At 43.7% G+C, this 27,993-nt stretch overlaps 1 protein-coding gene across 3 annotated transcripts in view; it reads left to right on the forward strand.

Moving 5' to 3' along the window:
• The window catches only part of LOC106603603 (acetylcholine receptor subunit gamma-like), a 36,560-nt gene that overhangs the window by 3,929 nt on the left and 4,638 nt on the right, over positions 1 to 27,993 (forward strand). The window contains exons 1-9 of one of the 3 annotated variants that reach the window (XM_014197487.3): positions 15,812 to 16,260; positions 18,543 to 18,676; positions 19,000 to 19,044; positions 19,265 to 19,374; positions 19,537 to 19,796; positions 22,501 to 22,701; positions 23,762 to 23,876; positions 24,093 to 24,207; positions 27,443 to 27,644. In XM_014197487.3, the coding sequence (XP_014052962.2) occupies positions 16,191 to 16,260; positions 18,543 to 18,676; positions 19,000 to 19,044; positions 19,265 to 19,374; positions 19,537 to 19,796; positions 22,501 to 22,701; positions 23,762 to 23,876; positions 24,093 to 24,207; positions 27,443 to 27,644 (1,252 nt within the window). In that variant the 5' untranslated portion in view covers positions 15,812 to 16,190. Of the gene's footprint in view, positions 1 to 15,811; positions 16,261 to 18,542; positions 18,677 to 18,999; positions 19,045 to 19,264; positions 19,375 to 19,536; positions 19,797 to 22,500; positions 22,702 to 23,761; positions 23,877 to 24,092; positions 24,208 to 27,442; positions 27,645 to 27,993 lie in introns of those variants that run through there. The other 2 variants (XM_082974592.1, XM_082974593.1) reach the window with 2 other exon arrangements.

The raw sequence follows: 27,993 nt of genomic DNA on the forward strand, positions 1-27,993 counted from the left end.
TAAAATGTATGCATGTATGACTGTCAGTTGCTCTGGATAAAAGCATCTGCTAAATGGCATATATACAGTATTCTTATACAGTAGAAAAGCTCTTTCACCACATCATATTGCCTATGTGACTAGCAGCATAAATGTTGCTTCATAGGTTGGTGATTGGCTGTAGACCAACAGTATCTTGAAGTATGTTGACGTCAGATATTACCCTGAAAAACCCTGATGACACATCCTATAGATAGTAGGCCACATCTGAGATGCATGGGTTGATAAACTACTTGGGAATGGGGGAAATACTGTAGGTGTTCCATTATCACAATTACTGATCAACTTTGGTTATTATCAGTGGCTGTGGTGCTGTTGGGGTGGAGGAGGGGCAGAGACATTGGACTCAAGACTGTGGACTAATCACATTCATGTGATCAGGAGGGGAGGGGTTCTGCATAATTGTGCTTTTGTTGGAGGAGAGAAAAGGGAAAGCAAGGGCATTCATTAGGGAACGATGTAAGGGGAGGAGGGGTTGGTCATGTGAAGCATTTAGCCTACGACTTACCCTAAAGGAAGACACCAATTGAGATAAGCCTTAAGTGGTGATGTAGTGTGCGTGTGAGTCAGAGAGAGAGAGAGAGAGAGCGAGATCAAATGTTTTTATTTATAAAGCCCTTTTTACATCAGCAGTTGTCACAAAATGCTTATACAGAAACCCAGCCTAGAGAGAGAGCGTGTGAGAGAGAGGGAAATCAAAGTTTAAATATATTTTAGGCTGTTGCAACATTGAAATGGGCAATGTTACGTGGTACATGTGTCCTGCTCTATGGCTTTAATTTGTGTGAAGTCTGCCATTGACCGTATGATACGTATCGGTCTCCCAGACACAGAGGTTCTGGTTACCTCAATGGAGCACATCTTGTCATATGTGCTCCTGCCACGCCCTCTAGTGCTCATCCGGTGTCTCCTTGACCTGCCACCACTCCCCCAGTGCTCTCTCCCTCGTGTGTGTGTGTGTGTGTGTGTGTGTGTGTGTGTGTGTGTGTGTGTGTGTGTGTGTGTGTGTGTGTGTGTGTGTGTGTGTGTGTGTGTGTGTGTGTGTGTGTGTGTGTGTGTGTGTGTGTGTGTGTGTGTGTGTGTGTGTGTGTGTGTGTGAGTGAGTGTGAGAAGAGACAGGTGTGCTGGAGACAGAGCAGATCCCCACCAGCTGAAACCTGTTCCATAATCAAGACCTCTACAAATACTTTGTCCTGCCACTTCCACACTGCCAGATCGTAATCTCTGCTCTGTCAGTCCATGTTTCTAGCCGTTTGTTCCTGTTGTGCCTATTTTCCTCTCCGCTACAGTTCTGCCTGCTCTGACTCTGATCCCTGTCTCCAGTCCGACTTCTCGTCAGTCCTGCTACTCTGTCCTGGATTCGCCACTCTACTCTCTCTTGGATTCCCCCTCCGGACCTGCTTACCCTGTACCCACACCTCTCGCTCCAGCCTTAGCCGCCACACCTGGTTTCCAGCAACCAGTCCGAGCTTCCCCTGGCCTGCACTCAATCTTCCCCCCGTGTTTCAATAAACACCTTGGTTACCTCATCCCAGTCTCCTCATCTGAGTCTGCTCTTGGGTTCACCTGTTCCGCGTGACACATCTCTGTTTCACAAATGTATTTTTAGAGGAACATTACAGACGTCGGAATTGACACGGGACAAATTCTACAAGGAATAAAAAAAAATCTTGTTTTTACAGAGTTGTCTATCAACATTTTCTGATAAATGATCAGTATGCCTACATTTAATTTATTCCAAGGACATTTTAATTTACGTTGGTTGACATCGTTATAAAATATCAATGACAATTGTATGCTGATATGATTGGATTCTTACCACTCCACTGCATTTTGCATACATAGGCCATACCAGTGCGCAAATAGACTGGGACCAGAAACCTGGCATTTCTAACACACTGGCCCATTTTTTTTCGTTGAGGCCCCCATACCGGCCATATTTTTTTGTGAGGTCCCCACACCAGCCCATTTTTAAATTGAGGCCCAAGTACTGTGACTGTGAGCAGTGATGCTAGGTTTAGCACAGGCAGATTAGCTGCCTGCTGCAGAGGACAGTGCAGTCGAGGTAGGGAGAAAACAGAGAAAGACAGCCACTGACACAGATGTAACCTACTGCTACCAGTTAATATTTTGTCTGTATCGTATGAAATAGTAGGCTAATTAACACTTTGTAGCGGTATTGTTAGAGCGCGGTAAAGATAAAGATTTTTGTTCAGGCAGGTAAATGTCTAATAGAAAAGAGGGGGCTTAGCTGTGGTAGGCACTCAAGGCTGGAAGTATCTTCGTCCGTTCCCGTTTTGTAAATTAGACTCACAAAAAGCTTCACAACAATGTTGCTAATAGTCCATGGAGATCCAAGGAATGAACGGTAAGATAGAAAATAGTAGGATAGAGAGAATAACGCTACCAGACACGTATCAGCAGAAGAGACTGCCGAGACTAGAGTGTAGCCTGTTTGCCAGATAGCCAGCAGAAAGAAAGGATACGACACACCATATAAAACACAAGTCACTGCACAGGTGCAACGCAAACAATAATACCTCATACAATAATAAGGATTATAGCGACTTATAGGCAACAGACAATAAATAACACAGTCATCAACACATTATTTGCAGTAATCCATCTTCGTCCCTCCGTCCGTCCCCATTTGTAAATTAGCCCCACAAAAAGCTTCACAACAATGTTTAATACATGGAGATCCAAGGAATGAACGGTTCCAAGCACGCCGAAAAACAAACAAGACATGCAGAGTTGCACATACCGTCAAATTTGCCGCGCCAACCTAGGGCTCTCACACAGAGCCGGAAGAGCCATATTTACTTCATCCTTCCTGACAACTGCTGTGCTCTTAAAGTGTCAGCGTACAGTGAAGGCTCCATGCAGGATTTCTCCACAACTTAATTAGGGAAGGGGGGATTCATGGTAACACATATGAGGAATATGGCTAGCCCGGACTTAGCCTAAAAAGTCAATAGCCTAAAAAGTCATTAGATTAGCTTTTATAACACATAAACCAATATACATCTATACAGTGTTTTTTATTAAATACAAGTCATCATGTATTACAATTAAATACTGAATGAATGCATAATAATTGCTAAATAATCCTTAATCTGTTAAAGGTAAATTAATAGGCTACTAAAATATGCAGTTTTGTCACACAACACAATGCCACAGATGTCTCAAGTTGAGGGAGAGTGCAATCGGCATGCTGAATGCAGGAATGTCCACCAGAGCTGTTGCCAGAGAATTGAATGTTAATTGTTCTACCATAAGCCGCCTCCAACATTGTTTTAGAGAATTTGGCAGTACATCCAACCGGCCTCACAATGGCAGACCACGTGTAACTACGCCAGTCCAGGACCTCAACATCTTTATTTTTTATTTATTTAACTAGGCAAGTCAGTTAAGAACAAATTCTTATTTACAATGACGGCCTACCCAGGCCAAACCTGGATGACGCTGGGCCAATTGTGCCCCGCCCTATGGGACTCCCAATCACGGCCGGTTGTGATACAGCCTTGATCGAACCAGGGTCTGTAGTGACGCATCTAGCACTGAGATGGAGTGCCTTAGACCACTGCACCACTCGGGAGCCCACATCTGGCTTCTTCACCGTCTGAGACCAGCCACCCGGACAGTTGATGAAACTGTAGGTTTGCACAACCAAAGAACTATTTCACAAACTGTAAAAAATCTCAGGGAAGATCATCTGTGTGCTCGCCGTCCTCACCAGGGTCTTGACCTGACTGCAGTCCGGCGTCGTAACCGACTTTAGATGGCAAATGCTTACTTTCGATGGCCACTGGCATGTTGGAGAAGTGTGCTCTTCACAGAGGAATGCTGGTTTCAGCTGTACCGAGCAGATGGCGTTGCGTGGGCGAGCGGTTTGCTGATGTCAATGTTGTGAACAGAGTGCTCCATGGTATGGGCAGGCATAAGCTATGGACAACGAACAAAATTCCATCGATGGCAATTTGAATGCACAGAGATACCATGACGAGATCCTGAGGCCCATTGTCTTGCCATTCATCCGACGCCATCACCTCATGTTTCAGCATGACAATGCACAGCCCCATGTCGCAAGGATCTGAATACAATTCCTCGAAGCTGAAAATCTGAAAATGTCCCAGTTCTTCCATGGCCTGCATACGCACCAGACATGTCACCATGTCATTTATTTTATTTCACCTTTATTTAACCAGGTAGGCCAGTTGAGAACAAGTTCTCATTTACAACTGCGACCTGGCTAAGATAAAGCAAAGCAGTGTGACAAAAACAACAGAGTTACACATAAACGTACAGTCAATAACACAATAGAAAATTCTATGTACAGTGTGTCACAAATGTAGAAAAAGTAGGGAGGTAAGGCAATAAACAGGCCATAGAGGTGAAATAATTATAATTTAGCATTAACACTGGAGTGATAGATGTGCAGATGATGATGTGCAAGTAGAGATACTGGGGTGCAAAAGAGCAAGAAGGTAAGCAATAATATGGGGATGAGGTAGTTGGGTGTGCTATTTACAGATTGGCTGTGTACAGGTACAGTGATCGGTAAGCTGCTCTGACAGCTGATGCTTAAAGTTAGAGAGGGAGATATAAGACTCCAGCTTCAGAGATTTTTGCAATTCGTTCCAGTCATTGGCAGCAGAGAACTGGAAGGAAAGGCGGCCAAAGGAAGTGTTGGCTTTGGGGATGACCAGTGAAATATACCTGCTGGAGCGCGTGCTACGGGTGGGTGTTGCTATGGTGACCGGTGAGCTGAGATAAGGTGGTGCTTTACCTAGCAAAGACTTATAGACGACCTGGAGCCAGAGGGTTTGGTGACGAATATGTAGTGCCAACGAGAGCATACAGGTCGCGGTGGTGGGTAGTATATGGGGCTTAGGTGATAAAACGGATGGCACTGTGATAGACTACATCCAATTCGCTGAGTAGAGTGTTGGAGGCTACTTTGTAAATGACATCGCCGAAGTCAAGGATCGGTAGGATAGTCAGTTTTACGAGGGTATGTTTGGCAGCATGAGTAAAGAAGGCTTTGTTGCGAAATAGGAAGCCGATTCTAGAGTTAATTTTGGATTGGAGATGCTTAAATGTGAGCCTGGAAGGAGAGTTTAGAGTCTAACCAGACACCTAGGTATTTGTGGTTGTCCACATACTCTAAATCAGAACCGTCCAAAGTAGGGATGCTAGTCGCGCGGGAGGGTGCGGGCAGCAATCGGTTGAAGAGCAGGCACATAGTTTTGCTTGCATTTAAAAGCAGTTGGAGGCCACGGAAGGAGTGTTGTATGGAGTTGAAGCTCGTTTGGAGGTTTGTTAGCACAGTGTCCAAAGAAGGGCCAGCTGTATACAGAATGGTGTCATCTGCGTAGAGGTGGATCAGAGAATCCCCAGCAGCAAGAGCTATATCATTGAAATATACAGAGAAAAGAGTCAGCCCGATAATTGAACCCTGTGGCACCCCCATAGAGACTGCCAGAGGTCCGGACAACAGGCCCTCCGATTTGACACACTGAACTCTATCTGAGAAGTAGAAGGTGAACCAGGCGGGGCAGTCATCTGAGAAGCCAAGGCTATTGAGTCTGCCGATAATAATGCGGTGATTGGCAGAGTCGAAAGCCTTGGCCAGGTCGATGAAGACGCTGAACAGTACTGTCTTTTATCGATGGCGGTTATGATATCGTTTAGGACCTTGAGCGTGGCTGAGGTGCACCCATGACTGGCTCTGAAACCAGATTGCATAGTGGAGAAGGTACAGTGGGATTCAAAATGGTATGTGATTTGTTTGTTAACTTGGCTTTCGAAGATTTTAGAAAAGGCAGGGCAGGATGGATATAGGCCTATAATAGTTTGGGTTTAGAGTGTCTCCCCCTTTGAAGAGGGGGATGACCGCGGCAGCTTTCCAATCTTTGGGGATCTCAGACGATATGAAAAAGACGTTGAATAGGCTAGTAATAGGGGTTGCAACAATTTCGGCAGATCATTTTAGAAAGAGAGGGTCCAGATTGTCTAGCCCGGCTGATTTGTAGGGATCCAGATTTTGCAGCTCTTTCAGAACATCAGCTGTCTGGATTTGGGTGAAGGAGAGGCAGAGGGGGCTTGGGCAAGTTGCTGCAGGGGGTGCTGAGATGTTGGCCGGGGTAGGGGTAGCCAGGTGGAAACATGGCCAGCCGTAGAAAAATGCTTATTGAAATGATCGATTATCGTAGATTTATCGGTGGTGACAGTGTTTCCTATCCTCAGTGCAGTGGGCAGGTGGGAGGTGGTGCTCTTATTCTCCATGGACTTTACAGTGTCCCAAAACTTTCTGGAATTAGTGCTACAGGAAGCAAATTTCTGTTTGAAAAAGCTAGCCTTGGCTTTCCTAACTGACTGAGTATATTGGTTCCTGACTTCCCTGAAAAGTTGCATATCACGGGGGCTATTCGATGCTCATGCAGAACGCCACAGGATGTTTTTGTGCTGGTCAAGGGCAGTCAAGTCTGGGGTGAACCAAGGGCTATATCTGTTCTTAGTTCTACATTTTTTGAATGGGGCATGCTTATTTAAGATGGAGAGGAAAGCACTTTTGAAGAGCAACCAGGCATCCTCTACTGACGGGATGAGGTCAATATCCTTCCAGGATACCCGGGCCAGGTAGATTAGAAAGGCCTGCTCGCTGAAGTGTTTTAGGGAGCGTTTCACTGTAAGGTACCTGTACCTGTTGTATTCGGCGCACATGACAAATAAACTTTTATTTGGTTTGACAGTGATGAGGGGTGGTCGTTTGACCGCGGACCCATGACGCACACAGGCAATGATCGCTGAGATCCTGGTTGAAGACAGCAGAGGTGTATTTAGAGGGCAAGTTGGTCAGGATGATATCTAAGAGGGTGCCCATGGTTACGGATTTAGGGTTTTACCTGGTAAGTTCCTTGATAATTTGTGTGAGATTGAGGGCATTTAGCTTAGATTGTAGGACGGCCGGGGTGTTAAGCATGTCCCAGTTTAGGTCACCTAACAGTACGAACTCTGAAGATAGATGGGGGGGCGAACAATTCACATATGGTGTCCAGGGCACAGCTGGGGGCTGAAGGGGGTCTATAACAAGCGGCAACGGTGAGAGTCTTGTTTCTGGAAAGGTGGATTTAAAAAGTAGAAGCTTGAATTGTTTGGGCACAGACCTGGATAGTATGACAGAACTCTGCAGCTATCTCTGCAGTAGATTGCAACTCCGCCCCCTTTGGCAGTTCTATCTTGTCGGAAAATGTTATAGTTAGGGATGGAAATTTCCGTTTTTGGTTGCCTTCCTAAGCCAGGATTCAGACACGGCTAGGACATCCGGGTTGGCAGAGTATGCTAAAGCAGTGAATAAAACAAACTTAGGGAGGAGGCTTCTAATGTTAACATGCATGAAACCAAGGCTTTTACGGTAACGGAAGTCAACAAATGAGAGCGCCTGGGGAATGGGAGTGGAGCTAGGCACTGCAGGGCCTTGATTAACCTCTACATCACCAGAGGAACAGAGGTGGAGTAGGATAAGGTTACGGCTAAAGGCTATAAGAACTGGTGGTCTAGTACTTTCGGAACAGAGAGTAAAAGGAACAGATTTCTGGGCGCGGAAGAATAGATTCAAGGCATAATGTACAGACAAGGGTATGGTAGGATGTGAGTACAGTGGAGGTAAACTTAGGCATTGAGTGACGATGAGAGAGGATCTGTCTCTAGAGGCACCATTTAAGCCAGGTGAGGTCACCGCATGTGTGGGGGGTGGAACAAAAGGACTAGCTAAGGCATATTGAGCAGGGCTGGAGGCTCTACAGTGAAATAAGACAATAATCACGAACCAAAACAGCAATAGACAAGGCATATTGACATTAGGGAAAGGCATGCGTAGCCGAGTGATCATAGGGTCCAGTGAGTAGCTAGGCGAGCTGGAGACACGGCGATTCAGACAGCTAGCAGGCCGGGGCTAGCAGGCTAGCAGATGGGCATCCGGGGGACGTCACCTGTTGAAACACCCTCAGACTGTTATGTCGGCAGACCAGTCGTGATGGACCGGCGGGGCTCCGTGTCGGCATTAAAGGGTCCAGGCCAATTGGCAAAAGAGGTACTGTAGCACAGGAATTGGCATATGGATCTCTTCGGCTAGCCCGGAGATGAGCCTAGCTCAAGGCTAGCTCCAGGCTAACTGGTGCTTGCTTCGGGACAGAGACGTTAGCCAGGAGTAGCAACTCGGATAGCAGCTATCTAGCTGCAATGATCCGGTGTAAAGTTTCAGAGCTTGCGGTACGAATTCAGAGATGTGGTAGAGAAAAAGCAGTCCGATATGATCTCGGTTGACATCGCGCTGTGCAGACTGGCAGGAATTAACCGGGCTGAGGCTGGCTGATGTCCGAGTTAACGGTGATGACCGATAGCAGTGGATTGACTTGTACGACAGCAAGGTCCAGATCCCGCTAATATCCAGCAACTTCGCACGACCATAGAAGAGGAGTGGAGACAGCATTCCACAATCAAAAGCATGATCAACTCTATGCGAAGGAGATTTGTCGCGCTGCATGAGGCAAATGGTGGTCACACCAGATGCTGACTGGTTTTCCAATCTACACCCCTTTTTTTAAGGTATCTTTGGCCAACAGATGCATATCTGTATTCCCAGTCAAGTGAAATCCATAGATTAGGGCCAAAAAAAATAATTTCAATTGACTGATTTCCTTATATGAACTGTAACATCCTTGAAATTGTTGCATGTTGCGTTTCTAGTTTTGATCATCTAAACTCAGAAAAAAAGATACGTCCTCAATGTAAACTGCGTTTATTTTCAGCAAACTTAACATGTGTAAATATTTGTATGAACATAACAAGATTCAACAACTGAGACATAAACTGAACAAGTTCCACAGACATGTGACTAACAGAAATGGAATAATTTGTCGCTGAATAAAGGGGGGGTCAAAATCAAAAGTAACAGTCAGTATCTGGTATGGCCACCAGCTGCATTAAGTACTGCAGTGCATCTCCTGCTCATGGACTACACCAGATTTGCCAGTTCTTGCTGTGAGATGTTACCCCACTCTTCCACCAAGGCACCTTCAAGTTCCCGGACATTTCTGGGGGGAATGGCCCTAGCCCTCACCCTCCGATCCAACAGGTCCCAGACGTGCTCAATGGGATTGAGATCCGGTCTCTTCGCTGGCCATGGCAGAACACTGACATTCCTGTCTTGCAGGAAATCACACACAGAACGAGCAGTATGGCTGATGGCATTGTCACGCTGGAGGGTCATGTCAGGATGAGCCTGCAGGAAGGGTACCACATGAGGGAGGAACATGTCTTCCCTGTAACACACAGCGTTGAGATTGCCTGCAATGACAACAAGCTCAGTCCGATTATGCTGTGACACACCGCCCCAGACCATGACGGACCCTCCACCTCCAAATCGATCCCGCTCCAGAGTACAGGCCTCGGTGTATCGCTCATTTCTTCTACGATAAACACAAATCCGACCATTACCCCTGGTGAGACAAAACTGCGACTCGTCAGTAAAGAGCACTTTTGCCTGTCCTGTCTGGTCCAGCGACGGTGGGTTTGTGCCCATCGGCGAGGTTGTTGGTGATGTCTGGTGAAGACCTGCCTTACAACAAGCTCTCAGTCCAGCCTGTCTCAGCCAATTGCGGACAGTCTGAGCACTGATGGAGGGATTGTGCGTTCCTGGTGTAACTCGGGCAGATGTTGTTGCCATCCTGTACCTGTCCCGTAGGTGTGATGTTTGGATGTACCGATCCTTTGCAGGTGTTGTTACACGTGGTCTGCCACTGCGAGGACGATCAGCAGGCGCCTTAGGCTTCTTAGGCGTCTCACAGTACGGACATGGCAATTTATTGCCCTAGCCACATCTGCAGTCCTCATGCCTCCTTACAGCATGCCTAAGGCACGTTCCCGCAGATGAGCAGGGACACTGGGAATCTTCCTTTTGGTGTTTTTCAGAGTCAGTAGAAAGGCCTCTTAGTGTCCTAAGTTTTCATAACTGTGACCTTAATTTCCTACAGTCTGTAAGCTGTTAGTGTCTTAATGTCCGTTCCACATGTGCATGTTCATTAATTGTTTATGGTTCATTGAACAAGCATGGGAAACAGTGTTTAAACCCTTTACAATGAAGATCTGTGAAGTTATTTGGATTTTTACGAATTATCTTCGAAAGACAGGGTCCTGAAAAAGGTTCGTTTCTTTTATTTGCTGAGTTTATTAGGCATTTATTTAGTCATTTTCTTCATTATCTAATAAATCTGTCTATTCATTCATAACTAGGATGTAGCTGGGCCCAGCATTGGCAGTGTGGTCCCCTGGTAGCATAGTGACAACAGAGGAGAACAAGACAGACAGACAGACAGACAGACAGACAGACAGACAGACAGACAGACAGACAGACAGACAGACAGACAGACAGACAGACAGACAGACAGACAGACAGACAGACAGACAGACAGACAGACAGACAGACAGACAGACAGACAGACAGACAGACAGACAGACAGACAGACAGACAGACAGACAGACAGACAGACAGACAGACAGAGGAGAAGCATAGACAGACAGGAGAAGCACAGAGAGGAGAAGGAGAAGCACAGAGAGTGACAGCAGAGAAGGTGCAGAGAGACAGCACAACAGGGAGGCAACAGAGGCACATTTAAAGTGGTGAGTTGTATCTCCAGTGGTGCTTTTACATGCTGTATTTATCTTAAAAATGAGCTGGTTAAAGGATCATGTTTAAAGGACCATGTTTTGCCGGTCACTGGTACAGTAACATTTGAGAAACGCTGTACTACAGTGTACTGCTTATGTTCTGTGTCAGTAGCATTACCGCCTGTGTTTGGCCAATCATTTTTCTTTTCAGGGGGGCTGGTTCCTGTTCTTTTGGAAAACGGCTTAATTCCTACATTTCAACACATTTTGCCATGGGACAGAGAGACAAATGTGCAGTTTAAAAATGCTATTCAACACATTTTGCCATCAGGCTGAGAGAACATTTTGCAGTTAAAGCAAATTTCCTGCAATTCTACATTTATACATTCTACATTGCATAAGCCATTGCTTATGCCGTGTTCATACTGTATGCTGTCTAAGGTGCCCCCGACCTCCAGGGAGTTCCAACCAAAAACAAGACATTATTGTGGGGTCGAATCGACCTGTTCTGAATATGTCCCCCCCCATCCCCCATGACAATTTTGCCTTTGAACAGGCACATCCTGCATATCTGCTCTTAACACACACAAACAAATTAAACACGCACAATCCGCTCGACATTGACCCCGGCCGTTACACAGAAGCCCAGCAGCGCAAGCTGCAAGGCGTGCAGCACTACAGGCTATTTATTTATATCCTGCGCTAGAGTAGGGGCAGTGCAGTGGTTTCCAAACTGGGCCCCCGCGTCACCTGTTTACCTTGCTCACCACTAGCGTCGACACACACACTCACAAGTGCTCTAAAGTGCGACCATATGCTCTATCGATATTTTGCTGTGCGATCTGACCATTTATTTTGGGAGCACCAGTGCAACCCGGGCTCGAACCAGGGACCCTTGCACACATCAACAACTGACACCCCACGAAGCATCGTTACCCATCGGGCCACAAAAGCCACGGCCCTGGAAACCCTACTTCAAGTCTCAGAGCGAGTGTCGTCACTGATTGAAATGCTATTAGCGCGCACCACCGCTAACTAACTAGCCATTTCACATCGGTTACACAACCAGTAAAAAAAAAATCACCCAGATAATAATTGTTGTAACGATAGGCTTCACTCTGCAGTTGTTTCCGAGTGCCCTAGAGAAATAAAGCGAGTGCAAATTCGTTCAATCCAAATAATAATGAACAATATTAAAGAATGCATCAGTGATTTGTATTTCTTACAACTTTCAGAAGACGTAATGGCATGGGAATGCCTGTGTACTACTTTGTGTAGCCAGTTAGCAAGGCTGATACAGTCCTTTCTAAAGGTATTCCCATTCAACTTTCCAAATTAAAATGTTAACTGCAAAGTAGGCTTACCTGGTAGAATGATATGATACATATCATGATGATATGTATCAAACGGGTGGTCTTTTGTTTTGCAAACTGCAGTTGCACATGCAGTACAGAAAAACACTACCTGGCAAACACCAGTCTCTTGCTGTGTACTATACCTACAAAATATTTTGGGGATTTTCTTCCCCAGACCTCAACAGTGGTCTCATGCTGTGGTTTAAGCATTGTTGTGGACTTAGAACATACATTTTTATATATATATAGTGCATTCGGAAAGTATTCAGACCGCTTCACTTTATCCACATGTTGTTACATTACAATTGTTTTTCCCCTCATCAATCCTTAAAAAATAAAAAAAAAATATATATATATATAAAAAAATATTATTTATATATATATATATATCACCTTTATTTAACCAGGTAGGCAAGTTGAGAACAAGTTCTCATTTAGAATTGCGACCTGGCCAAGATAAAGCAAAGCAGTTCGACACATACAACAACACAGAGTTACACATGGCGTAAAACAAACATACAGTCAATAACACAGTAGAAAAATAAGTCTATATACAATGTGATAAGGGAGGTAAAGGCAAAAAGGGCCATGGTGGCGAAGTACATACAATATAGCAAGTAAAACACTGGAATGGTAGATTTGTAGTGGAAGAAAGTGCAAAGTAGAAATAGAAATAATGGGGTGCAAAGGAGCAAAATAAATAAATAAATACAGTAGGGGAAGAGGTAGTTGTATGGGCTAAATTATAGATGGGCTATGTACAGGTGCAGTGATCTGTGAGCTGCTCTGACAGCTGGTGCTTAAAGCTAGTGAGGGAGATAAGTGTTTCCAGTTTCAGAGATTTTTGTAGTTCGTTCCAGTCATTGGCAGCAGAGAACTGGAAGGAGAGATGGCCAAAGGAGGGATTGGCTTTGGGGGTGACCAGAGAGATATACCTGCTGGAGCACGTGCTACAGGTGGGTGCTGCTATGGTGACCAGTGAGCGGAGATAAGGGGGGACTTTACCTAGCAGGGTCTTGTAGATGACCTACACACAATACCTCATGATGACAAAGCAAAAACAGGTTTTTAGACATTTTTGCAGATCTATTAAACATTAAAAAAAATGAAATATCACATTTACATAAGTATTCAGACCCTTTACTCAGTACTTTGTTGAAGAACCTTCGGCAGTGATTATAGCCTCGAGTCTTCTTGGGTATGACTCTACAAGCTTGGCACACCTGTATTTGGGGAGTTTCTCCCATTCTTCTCTGCAGATCATCTCAAGCTCTGTCAGGTTGGATGGGGAGCATCGTTGAACAACTATTTTCAGGTCTCTCCAGAGATGTTACACAAATGACAAGTGTGCGGTTACATTGGCAAAAAACACACACATTTCTTTCCACAGCGCCGTAGGGTGAGACAGGGATGCAGCTTAAGCCCCACCCTCTTTAATATATTTATCAATGAATTGGTGAGGGCACTAAACAGTCTGCAGCACCCGGCCTCACCCTACTAGAATCTGAAGTCACATGTCTACTGTTTGCTGATGATCTGGTGCTTCTGTCACCAACTAAGGAGGGCATACAGCAGCACCTAGATCTTCTGCACAGATTCTTTCAGACCTGGGCCCTGACAGTAAATCTCAGTAAGACAAAAATAATGGTGTTCCAAAAAAGGTCCAGTTGCCAAGACCACAAATACAAATTCCATCTAGACACCGTTGCCCTAGAGCACACAAAAAACTATACATACCTCAGCCTAAACATCAGCGGCACAGGTAACTTCCACAAAGCTGTGGATGAGCTGCGAGACAAGGCAAGAAGGGCCTTCTATGCCATCAAAAGGAACATAAAATTCGACATACCAATTAGGATCTGGCTAAAAATACTTGAATCAGTTATAGAACCCATTGCCCTTTATGGTTGTGAGGTCTGGGGTCTGCTCACCAATCAAGAATTCACAAAATGGGACAAACACCAAATTGAGACTCTGCATGCAGAATTCTGCAAAAATATTCTCTGCGTACAACTTAAAACACCAAATAATGCATGTGGAGCAGAATTAGGCCGATACCGACTAATTATCAAAATCCAGAAAAGAGCCGTTAAATTCTACAACCACCTAAAAGGAAGAGATTCCCAAACCTTCCATAACAAAGCCATCACCTACAGAGATATGAACCTCGAGAAGAGTCCCCTAAGCAAGCTGGTCCTGGAGCTCTGTTCAGAATGACAAACAGACCCCACAGAGCCCCAGGACAGCAACACAATTAGACCAAACAAAATCATGAGAAAACAAAAAGTAATTACTTGACACATTGGAAAGAATTAACAAAAAAACTGAGCAAACTAGAATGCTATTTGGCCCTAAACAGAGAGTACACAGTGGCAGAATACCTGACCACTGTGACTGACCCAAAACGTAGGGAAAACTTTGACTGTACAGACTCAGTGAGCATAACCTTGCTATTGCTAAAGGCCACCGTAGGCAGACCTGGCTCTCGAGAGAAGACAGGCTATGTGCCCACTGCCCACAAAATGAGATGGAAACTGATCTGCACTTCCTAACCTCCTGCCAAATGTATGACCATATTAGAGACACATATTTCCCTCAGATTACACAGATCCACAAAGAATTCGAAAACAACCCAATGTTGATACTCTCATATGAAATATCACAGTGTGCCATCACAGCAGCAAGATTTGTGACCTGTTGCCACTAGAAAAGTGCAACCAGTGAAGAACAAACACCATTGTAAATACAACCCATATTTATGTTTCTTTATTTTCCCTTTTGTACTTTAACTATTTGCACATCGTTACAACACTGTATATAGACATAATGACATTCGAAATGTCTTTCTTATTTTGGAACTTCTGTGAGTGTAATGTTTACTGTTCAGTTTTATTGTTTATTTTACTTTACTTGCTTTGGCAATGTTAACATATGTTTCCCATGCCAATAAAGCCCTTGAATTGAATTGTTAAAATCGGGTTCAAGTCCGGGCTCTGGCTGGGCCACTCAAAGACAATCAGAGACTTGTCCCGAAGCCACTCCTGCGTTGACTTGGCTGTGTTCTTAGGGTCGTTGTCCTGTTGGAAGGTGAACCTTCACCCCAGTCTGAGATCCTGAGCGCTCTGGAGCAGGTTTTCATCAAGGATCTCTCTGTACTTTGCTCCTTTCATCTTTCCCTCGATCCTGACTAGTCTCCCAGTCCCTGCTGCTGAAAAACATCCCCACAGCATGATGCTGCCACCACCATGCTTCACCGTAGGGATGATGCCATGTTTCCTTCAGACGTGACACTTGACATTCAGGCCAAAGAGTTCAATCTTGTTTTCATCAGACCAGAGAATCTTGTTTCCCATGGTCTGAGAGTCCTTTTGGTGCCTTTTGGCAAAATCCAAGCAGGCTGTCATGTGCCTTTTACTAAGGAGTGGCTTCTGTCTGGCCACTCTACCATAAAAGCTTGATTGAAGCTCTTAAAGAGACAGTGTAGAATGTTCAATATAATGCATCTCAATAGGTAGTGCTTTTACACAATGTAGAAACCTAAAATTCCACAAATGACTTTGTAATTTCCATGACAGGTTTTTGTATCAACATTTCAGCTTTGTACAATTAACAAATGTATTTACAGGGTTAAATGTGAGTTTCTAGAGCACAACATGTGCTTCAAAAGTATCTAGAATTCATATAGCCCAATATGCTAGGCTATATCTCAATCAGTACTTTGTTATTCTGGTGCGCTTAGATTTTATGTTTTGCGCTTGACTTTAAATTGGGAGCACCAGTGGTATCATTGAGCCCTGCACGCACGTTTTCAGTTGTGTTTTCAGGCCTATTCATAGTTTGAAACTCGCTGACATGTCAAACAGAAACATTACCTTCATAATCTGTGTCGTTGTCATCACCACCCAATAGCATAATGATAATTATTATGGACGACCAGAATATCGACAGAATTTAGCGGTTTCCGGCTGCTGTGTAACCCGAGCCGTGGGTGTAGCGACAGCTGGAGAAGCGAGGCAAGGGGCAGCGGGATAAGGCAGGCTACGAGCCTTTCGGAAATAACCTCTAGCTTTCTCTTTGTACTTTACTCAAATCTGGAACTGTAAGTAAAGATCGGTTAACTTTGCGATGGCAACGCACTCCCTTTGGACTTGTTTGGTTGCAACTGTAGGCTTACTCTGGGGTGTGACAGTACTGGGTAAGTGTTTATATTGATAGGTTTTTCACGGTCAGGAACACTGTTCTTGGCAGTTGCACCTCTCGGTGTAGACTTCATCAGTGGTGTAAAGTACTTTAGTAAAAATACTTTAAAGTACTACTTACGTAGTTTTTTGGGGTATCTGTACTTTACTATATTTTTGACAACTTTTACTTCACTACATTCCTAAAGAAAATAATGTACTTTTTACTCCATACATTTTCCCTGACACCCTCGTTACATTTTGAATGCTTAAGAGGACAGGAAAATGGTCCAATTCACGCACTTAACAAGAACGTGTACAGTGGTCATCTGTACTGCCTCTGATCTGGCTGAATCACTAAACACGTGTGCCATTATTCATGGAGTTCTGTCCTTGAGCTGTTCTTGTCTATTCATGTTCTGTATTATGTCAAGTTTCATGTTTTGTGTGGACTCCAGGAAGAGTAGTTGCTACTTTCGCAACAGCATTTTATTTATTTGTATCATTACGACACACATGTTGTTTCTATTGTTCCTGCGAGGCAGGTGGCATTTTCTTTTTATAGGCGCTGCGAAAACGTCTTAAACATTGTTACAACTTTTGGTGTTAAAGGCGCTACGTGGTCAATTTGATGTCTGCATTGGCCATGCAGGATTTATGGTGATATGGCCTCTGCAGACGTCAGGGCATTCATTCTTCTTGCGCTTCGCGGAGCAGCGCAGAGCTGTTGTGAAGGAAGTGAGTTTGTGTTTATAGAGGACCTCCCGCACTCACCCATCAACCAATTATTTCAATGCTGAGGGAGCCCTCGGCATTGTTACACATTTTCAGAGGCGCATGACTATGCGTTACGGAGCTCAATTTGGCCTCTGGAGGCTTCGCAATTGGGTCACACAATCCATATGGCGCCTCCGACCATATTTTCAGATCAAGTATAAACGGTCTCTTACAGAGTTTACACATCCAATAAACTGCACCACACCACTAGTGATTCAGGGCTAATCTCTATAGCCATCCAGCTAATTACACGCAACTGGCTAAACAAAAAGACAAGACCTGAAATGTTGGAGTCCGTTTCCCGGTGCTTGACACAGGAGCTCAGCCAAGATGGCATGATGTAAAAAGGTTGCACCGTTTTCCCACCCGTGTCTCCTCATTGCCCCACAGCAAAATGATCCTACATTTAGGCTATTGTTTATATGTGTATTTCATACTATGTTGAGGTCAATATCAGAGTATAATGCTGGTATGGATGTCAACCCCAACACATGTTCATGTCATCGTCATTAATCAACTGCATTACAGTTAAACTACTTTGACTACCACCACCTACTTCTGTATGCTAGCTATGCTACCGGTTTATATGAATAGGGCCAACTTCTAAATGTTATGCAGCGAAAACAGCCAAATATATCCAAATCAGATTTTAGTGACCACATTGTGGGCCTGTTACAATACATCAATCATGACAGATTTGACATATCTGCCAATCCAGCATCCTTCTATCCCATGGTCTGCATTCCATCGACCTTTTTACCACATCTATCCCCATAACCTCCCAGATATCTTTCCAGGAGTTCACTCATTATCGTGTCTTTGAAATCCCTACACAAAGTATCATAAAGATGTTTTTTTATTTGTGAACCTGTTTGTCAAAGTTCTCCAAGTTTGTTGTCAAGGAAGTGAATTTGTGTTTATACAGGATATACCTCCCCCACCTACTGTACACTAATCATGTCAATGCAGATCTATGCGGAGACCTCCTCATTGTTAAATATGGGAGGCGCATGGCATCGCCACCGCAAGCCTCTGGAGGCTCTGCAATTGCTTCACACACTCCATATGGAGCCTCTGATCCACATTGCCAGATCAAGATAAATTGGCTTTTATGGTTGACACAGGGTGGCTCTAGCCTTGTGGGGGCCCTAAGTGAGATTTGGTTGGGGGGATTTCGAACTTGTACCTTGTGTATTATATTCTAACTCTCAACAGTAAGTTGAGACACCCGACTGAGTTCCTAAAAACCACCCTAGCGGCCAGGGGCCTTAAGCGACTGCTTATGTCGATTATGCCTGGAGCCAGCCGTGGGTTGACATGCCTAGATGTTAATAATGTCAATTGAAAATGGTTCATTGGGTGCTTTTAGCAAATCGGTCACTGATTACTCAAGTTCCTTTGGCCTTTCAAGTGTTGAATCCTTTGAAATGGTATGCTTTATAGTCCCTATGGGTTTTATGCCACACATATTTCATAATATCATGGTTCTCTCTCTACCTACCTTCCTTCCTTCCTGGTGCAGTGCGTTGTAATGAGGAGTCTAAGCTGATTGGGGACCTGTTCAGAGGCTACAACAAGAACATCCGTCCAGCAGCACACCCCACAGATAAGGTGGAGGTGCAGGTCAAGCTGATTCTCACCAACCTCATCTCCCTGGTGAGAGACAGACCACACCTGCTGCAGCATAACAAAACCATACAACACACATACATTAGATGCCAGTACAAAAATGTATGCACTCACTACTGTAAGTCACTCTGGATAAGAGCGTCTGCTAAATGACTCAAATGTAAAACCAAACATATTACACACATCACACTGCTGCACCCCAACAACACAATACACATTCTGTAGGGATGACATACTATCTAAACAGTTCTGTACTTCAACCATGCAGGGGGCACTACAGTACTATCACATATCAAACTGAAATGGACAAACGTTTTCATCAGACAATCATATTATCTCCTCTGTTACAGAATGAAAAGGAAGAGACTCTCACAACTAATGTCTGGATTGAGATTGTGAGTGTTTCTCTCACCAATCTCTTTTATATCTTATCAATTCATTTATAATTTGTTTCTTGCATACTTTGACTAGATTCTCAGTTTTCTCCTTTCTCCTACTTTTGAGTTTTTTTCCATCTCTCTCAATGCTCTCTTCTCCCTCACTCGTCTGTTTTCTCCTCCGTTCCTCCCCCTCTCTCGTCTCTCCTCTGCCTGTACCCTCCCCTCCCTCCCACAGCAATGGAATGATATTCGCCTAGCCTGGAACACCTCTGAGTATTTTGGCATTGAAGTTATCCGTGTGCCTTACAACACAGTATGGCTCCCTGACATCGTCCTTGAGAATAAGTGAGCCAGTAGAGGGCTTTCATCTTTTTCCTCATTCTGATTTCCCCCCTTTTGTGGCTCTGTTTTGCTTTGTTTTGAGCAATGGAGTCTTGAACTCTTCTCATCGCACCCTACCCTTTCCTTCCACCTCCTTTCTTCCCCTCCTCTCTTCCTCCTCTGCAGCATTGATGGCAAGTTTGATGTGGCCTACTATGCCAATGTGTTGATCTACTCCAGTGGCTACATGTACTGGCTGCCTCCAGCGATCTACCGCAGCACCTGTGCCATAGAGATCACCTACTTCCCCTTTGACTACCAGAACTGCACCTTAGTCTTCAGGTCCCAGACATACAGTGCAAATGAGTTGGAAATCATACTGGCTGTTGACGCAGAGACCAACAAGCCTATTGAGTGGGTGGACATTGATCCCGAGGCCTTCACTGGTAATACACACACTAATGTTGCAACGTCTTGTTTTTATGGTTTTCCAAATCAAATCGTATTTGTCACATGCGCCGAATAGAACAGGTGTAGACCTTACCATGAAATGCTTACTTACAAGCCCTTAACCAACAATGCAGTTAAGAAAATATTTACTAAATAAAGTACTTTTTTTTTATGTTTGTGGTGGTAAATAGACGGTACTCTACCTCAGGCGAGCAATACCTCGAGACTACCTTAATATTAGACATCGTGGACCAGCTGTTCTTGACAAAAAGACACCCCCCCCCACCCCTCGTCTTACCGGACGTAGCTGTTCTGTCCTGCCAATGCACGGAAAACCCAGCCAACTGTATATCATCTGTGTCTTCGTTCAGCCACTCAGTGAAACATAAGATATTACCGTTTTTAATGTCCCAGTGGTAGGATAGTCTTGAACAGTTTATTCTCCAGTGATTGCACGTTGGCCAATAGAACAGATGGTATAGGCGTGTTACCCACTCACCGATGAATTCTCACAAGGCACCCTGATCTGCGCCCCCTGTATTTTCTTATTTTCTTCATGCGAATGACGAGAATTTGGGCCTTATCCTGGAGCAACATTATATCCTTCGCGTCAAACTCATTAAAGAAAAACTCTTTGTCCAGTTCGAGGTGAGTAATCGCTGTTCTGATATCCAGTTACAAACAATACAGAAAAACACACAAAATAGCACAATTGGTTAGGAGGCTGTAAAACGGCAGCCATCTCCTCTGGCGCCATTCTTTAAATAAAATCTATTTCAAAATCTACCTCCCCCAAATAGTTTCCCACCACTACTCAGGTCCTGCATGTGTGACACAAATACTGAATATACAACTTTGTAGTTTCTCAAAATCAATATGTACGACTCCAACACCATCATAAAGTTTGCTGAGGATATGACGGTGGTAGGGCTGATCACCGACGACGATGAGGCAGCCTATAGGGAGAAGGTCAGAGACCTGGCAGTGTGGTGCCAGGACAACAACCTCTTCCTCAATGTCAGCAAGACAAACGAGCTGATTGTGGACTACAGGAAAGGAGGTGCGAACACGCCCCCATCCACATCGGGGCTGTAGAGGAGCGGGTTGAAAGCTTCAAGTTCCTTGGTGTCCACATTACTAAGGAATTATCATGGTCCACTCACCAACACAGTCGTGAAGAGGGCATGACAATGCCTCTTCCCCCTAGGGAGGCTGAAAAGATTTGGCATGGGCCCTCAGATCCTCAGTTCTACAGCTACACCATTGAATGGCTGCATCACCGCTTGGTATGGCAATTGCAAGGCATCCGATCGCAAGGCACTACAGAAGTTGGTGTGTATGGCCCAGTATATCACTGGGGCCAAGCTCCCTGCCATCCAGGACCTCTATACCAGGCGGTGTCAGAGGAAGGCCCAAAAAATTGTCAAAGACTCCTTCCAACCAAGCCGCAGACTGTTCTCTCTTCTACCGCACGACAAGCGGTACCAGTGCACCAAGTCTGGAACCAACAGGACGTAAACAGCTTCTAACCCCAAGCCATTAGACTGCTAAATAGATCATCAAATGGCTACCCTGACTACCTGCGTTGACCCTTTTTTGCACTAACTCTCTTGCACCGACTCTATGCAAACACACTGGACTCTACTCACACACTAACCCATACATACGCTTACATCCCAACACACACACACATACTGACGCAACACACACTCACCAAGTACGCTGCTGCTACAGTTTTATCTATCCTGTTGCCTAGTCACTTTACCTATATGTACCCAGCTACCTCAATTACCTCGTACACCTGCACATCGACTCGGTACTGGTACTCCTTGTATAGAGCCATGTTATATTTACTCATTATTGTTATTCGTTATTCACTGTGTATTTATTCCTCATGTCACTTTATATTTGACTTTTTTTTCTTTATCTGAAGTACATTGTTGGAAAAGGACCTGTAAGTTAGCATTTCATTGTTAGTTGTGGTGGAATTATTCTAATCAAAGAGACTTTTAGATTTCCTCGAAACAATTGAACTTTATTATTTAATGACTGCAGTAATGGAACGTTAACAATCACCTAATGGTGTAGTGTTAAAGCCCAAATAAACATGATTCAGTTACAACTATTTATAGACTTCCTGAGTCCTTGTGACAAGGAACAGAAATGATACAAAAGGTACATTGTGCTCTCATGCAACAGACATCAAGATTTACATGGCGCCAAATATCTGTCTGTAGTTCATTTACTGCTTGTTTATACAGAAATACTAATGCAACCTAGAATACTAAATCCTTTCCTGAAATAAACTGGACATTGGTTCTCCCTCTTACCGATAGACAGGCACACAGACACTAATCATGGAATGGAATGCAGTCTTTAAGTTCTCACCAAGCCATCGTAAATCTGTCAGTTAAATCTGAGGATTCTCTCTCTTCACACACGAGAGCTAAGAACCCTATTCTGTTGCCTCTAGAAAAAACAGTGTGAATGTTTTAATATAGGAATACATTCTAATATAAAAGTCATGTGATTAACATATTGTAATTCTATGACATCGTCTAAACCTGTTGACGAAGCATGTGACAAATAACATTTGATTTGATTAACAGTTATCTGTAAACAATTGACAACCCATCAACAGGTCAAATCCTAATGAAATGGCTTCTATTGATCCCAGTGTGTCTGTTTCCACCCTGTTAGAGAACGGTGAGTGGGCCATAAAGCACCGGCCAGCCAGGAAGCTGATCAACTCACGCTACAGTCCTGATGACCTGGAGTACCAGGAAATCTCCTTCAACCTGGTCATCCAGAGAAAACCTCTATTCTACATCATCAACATTATCCTGCCCTGCTCACTCATCTCCTCCCTGGTCGTCCTGGCCTACTTCCTACCTGCACAGGGTAGGTTGCAACACTGCTGCTGATTGGTCAGTGGTGTAATGGTGTAACTTAGGGATACAGGAAGATGATACAGTATGCCATCAACAACTGATGTTAGCAGTTGTCTGTTAGTGTTACTAGTGTTGTTTTGTATAATGACTATTAAATGAAATGATTTATATTTAAAGCAGCTATCAGCAGTTGAAACAATAACAAAGCGTCCTCCCTGCCCCCTATTCAGTAAAAAGCTGAGGGATGAGGCTAGAGAAATATAACCACTCAAATTCATAAAACAGCGCTATGGATGCAACGACTGACCATCCATGATATCAGAATTATATGTTCGGAGGTTTTTAATGTTCGGAGGTTATGTAGTGTTTTACATTTACTTTGTTTACAAACATTGAAGTAAAACAAGTTTATATTTTGGATTCTGATGGGGTACGAATGCTTATGAGGCGTTAATAAGTTATATTCTTCAAGAATCAATGGGTACGTATCATTAATTTATACGTCCAAAAATGGATGTAGCAACTGCAGATTGCCCCTTTATGCTCTAACATAGATTATGGTTTTGAGTTTCCAACTAGAGAATGTTGTTGGATTCTGTTTGCCTGCGCAAGACAAGATCAATAGGTTTCTGCATTCCAACTAAAACACTTGGAAGCACTCTCATGTTACGTCTGGAATTGCTCGAGTATATTTCAGGGATCATCAACTAGAGTTTTTCTTGAGCGGATGGTCAGGGGGCCGGAACATTATTACAAATCATTTGTAGACTACAAATTGACCACAAGAAACCCAAACAGATAATGTGACTAAAACATAACTTCAAACCTTGCTTAGGCTACATTTGTTTATGATCACATCTCTTTATTATCCTTGGGAATAGGCCGACTTGGGATCAGATTTCCAAAATGTTTATCACTTGGAGCTGTCCAACAACAAAATGTTTTTTTGCTCAGAAAACTTGGTGGGCCAAATAAAACCATCTGTATAGTATGTCTTGTCTATGATGATTATGGGAAAAGCATTGCACTCCCGTCTGAACCCCTCTGACTCTCTGTTGTCCCCTTCATAGCTGGGGGACAGAAGCTGACTGTGTCCATCTCTGTCCTGCTGGCTCAGACTGTCTTCCTATTTCTTATTGCTCAGAAGGTCCCTGAGACATCTCTCAATGTCCCACTCATTGGCAAGTGAGTTACAATGTACCTGGGTGTGTTTGTATGATGATTCTGTGTGAGACTCCATATAATAGTCACTGCATTCCTTTCTCAGCTTCAAATGTATGCCCTCATTAATGGGATTCTTCTTCAGTCTCTTTCTTATTGCCTTCCTCCATACATTTCTGTTACTCCATAAGAGAGCCAAATCCCCTCTGCATCAACATCGGTCTGTTCTTCTCTTCCCAGGTACCTGATCTTTGTCATGTCTGTGACCACGCTCATCGCCACCAACCAAATCGTGGTGCTCAACATGTCCCTCCGTAGTCCCAATACCCACACCATGTCCCACACTATCAAGCACGTATGTATACATTGAAAAGCAAAATGATTTGTTTAACCACAAATGGGTGCTAAGTGGCATAAAGAAATCCAGGTCCAGTACTTGTGTGGGTTTGAAAGTTAAGTACTTTATTGCGTAGGCCAAGTCATGATTAAAATGCAGTGCATTCTGAAAGTATTCAGACCCCATAACTTTTTCCACATTATGCATTTATGGATATTATATATATTTTTTAACAGAAATACCTGATTTACATAAGTATTCAGACCCTTTGCTATCAGACTTGAAATTGAGCTCAGGTGCATCCTGTTTCCATTGACCATTTGGAAAGGCATACATACACCTTTCTATATAAGATCCGTATAGCTCAGACAGGATTGTGTCGAGGCACAGACCTGGGGAAGGGTACCAAAAAATGGCTGCAGCATTGAAGAACACAGTGGCCTCCATTATTCTTAAATGGAAGAAGTTTGAAACCACCAAGACTTTTCCTAGAGCTGGCTGCCCGGCCAAACTGAGCAATCCGGGAAGAAGGGCCTTGGTCTGGGAGGTGACCGAGAACCCGATGGTCATTCTGACAGAGCCCTGTGGAGATGGGAGAACCTTTCAGAAGGGCAACCATCTCTGCAGCACTCCACCAATCAGGCTTTATGGTAGAGTGGCCAGACGGAAGCCACTCCTCAGTAAAAGGCACATGACAGCCCGCTTGGAGTTTGCCAAAAGGCACCTAAAGGACTCTCAGACCATGAGAAACAAGATTCTCCGGTCTGATGAAACCAAGATTGAACTCTTTGGCCTGAATGCCAATCATCACGTCTGGAGGAAACCTGGCACCATCCCTACGGTGAAGCATGGTGGTGGCAGCATCATGCTGTGGGGATGTTTTTCAGCGGCAGGGACTGGGAGACCAGTCAGGATCGAGGGAAAGATGAACGGAGCAAAGTACAGAGATCCTTAATGAAAACCTCCTCCAGAGCGCTCAGGACTGGGGTGAAGGTTCACCTTCCAACAGGACAACGACCCTAAGCACACAGCCAAGACAATGCAGGAGTGGCTTCGGGACAAGTCTCTGAATGTCCTTGAGTGGCCCAACCAGAGCCTGGATTGAACCTGATCGAACAGCTCTGGGGAGACCTGAAAATAGCTGTGCAGCGACGCTCCCCATCCAACCTGACAGAGCTTTCGAGGATCTGCAGAGAAGAATGGGAGAAACTACCCAAATAAAGGTGTACCAAGCTTGTAGTGTCAACCTACAAGAAGAGTCAAGGTTGTAATAGCTGCCAAAGGGGCTTCAAAGTACTAAAGGGTCTGAATATTTATGTAAATGTGATATCAGTTATTTTTTTTGTCTAAAAATCAGTTTTTGCTTTGTCATGATGGGGTAGTGTGTGTAGATTGATGAGGGGAAAAAATAATGTTGTCCATTTTAGAATAAGGGTGTAACGTAACAAAATGTGGAAAAAGTCAAGGGGTCTGAATACTTTCTGAATGCACTGTACACCAACACATATTGGCTAACAGTTGTTTGTTCACCTGTACCTAATTGCTAATAATCCATCCGCAAACGCGATAAAGTGAAAATCTTTCATCCGCAACCAACCCTAACCCCCAAATATAGAAAATGCACTGTACAGTCAGATAGCAGAATAATTTTTTGGCAGGCCTTTTTAAATTGGCATATGTTTCTGCTTATAATTTTCTACATTTTGGTCGGCTATTTGTTAATCCACTTGTCTATAATTAGATACAGGTGGCTTCTCTTCTGTACTTGTTGACCTAGAAGAATAAATATACCCCATGCTCACCAGAATAAATATACCCCATGCTCACCAGAATAAATATACCCCATGCTCACCAGAATAAATATACCCCATGCTCACCAGAATAAATATACCCCATGCTCACCAGAATAAATATACCCCATGCTCACCAGAATAAATATACCCCATGCTCACCAGAATAAATATACCCCATTGCTCACCAGAATAAATATACCCCATTGCTCACCAGAATAAATATACCCCATTGCTCACCAGAATAAATATACCCCATGCTCACCAGAATAAATATACCCCATGCTCACCAGAATAAATATACCCCATGCTCACCAGAATAAATATACCCCATGCTCACCAGAATAAATATACCCCATGCTCACCAGAATAAATATACCCCATGCTCACCAGAATAAATATACCCCATGCTCACCAGAATAAATATACCCCATGCTCACCAGAATAAATATACCCCATTGCTCACCAGAATAAATATACCCCATGCTCACCAGAATAAATATACCCCATGCTCACCAGAATAAATATACCCCATTGCTCACCAGAATAAATATACCCCATTGCTCACCAGAATAAATATACCCCATTGCTCACCAGAATAAATATACCCCATTGCTCACCAGAATAAATATACCCCATTGCTCACCAGAATAAATATACCCCATTGCTCACCAGAATAAATATACCCCATTGCTCACCAGAATAAATATACCCCATTGCTCACCAGAATAAATATACCCCATTGCTCACCAGAATAAATATACCCCATTGCTCACCAGAATAAATATACCCCATTGCTCACCAGAATAAATCGATAGAATGAATGCTTCAAATCAGTTGACATGCTAAAGCTCTCTTTCATCTCTGCTTCTCTCATGCGGCAAAGACATGTATTATTAGGGACCAGGGAGAAAATGCAATTAAAAAAAAATCTGTTTAAGGAAATGAAAAGCTGTTAAAATGACCCAACATGTTTTTGATACAATATGCATCCAAGCAGAAATGAAATTTTATGTGGTTGAAATACTATCAGCTTTTATGATGCTTATAAAGATAGCACCTTTACAGACTGTTCTGGTCCTTCTATTTATTTTCAACTCTCCATTTCACAGCTTTTCTCTTACTGAATTAAACTCCGATATTGTCTTTTTTGCCTCAGTGCATCAATGTTAACTTTTTCTGCCTAAATTCCCAAAAGCATTTGGCAATTGCCGTGTATTTAGCACGCTACAGTTAGGCCCTAAAGCTTAGGCTAAATACTAACGTCAGATAAAAATAATGAAAGAAAAACCTCAGTGTAGCCTATAGATATGAATTGCACAAGAATTATTTAAAAAAAAATGACGCATTGTTTTCTCTTCATTCAATACTATAATGATCCGATATGACATAAGATCCTACTTTGTCAGAATGAATATTCAACTTTTTTGTTGCCTATTCCACCTTTCCTCTCCCCTGTTTAGCTCTTCCTGGAGCTTGTTCCTCAATTCCTGGGCATGGCCCCTCTGGTGGATAATGCAGAGGCGGAAGTGAACGGAGGGAGGGAGCGACGGCGTAGCTCGTTCGGCCTGATGCAGAGAGCGGAGGAGTATGTGCTGAAACAACCACGCAGCGAGATGATGTTTGATAAACAGAGAGAGAGGCACGGCCTCACACGATCATTTGGTAAGATGAGTGGATTAGAGTGGAAATCTGAGAACCAACCCTAACCCACAAAAATGCATGGTAGGCTAGAGATGGCAGAATTTTTGGGGAAGATCTTTTTGCCTGATTTTTAGATATGTTTCTGCTAATAATTTCCGACATTATGGTAGGCTATTTGTTAGTCAACTTGTCTATAATTAGATACAGGTGGCTTCTCTTCTGTCATTATGTTGCCCGAAGACTAAATAAACCCTTGCTCACCAGAATGTTATAAATCGATAGAATGAATGCTTCAATCTAGTTGACTTCGGTAAAGTTGTCTCTGTCAAAGTTGTCTCTGCTTCTTTCATGGAGCAAAGAAGTTTAGAGA

Source organism: Salmo salar, chromosome 04 (genome assembly GCF_965601325.2).
Source record: "Salmo salar chromosome 04, fSalSal1, whole genome shotgun sequence".
Taxonomy (NCBI): domain Eukaryota; kingdom Metazoa; phylum Chordata; class Actinopteri; order Salmoniformes; family Salmonidae; genus Salmo; species Salmo salar.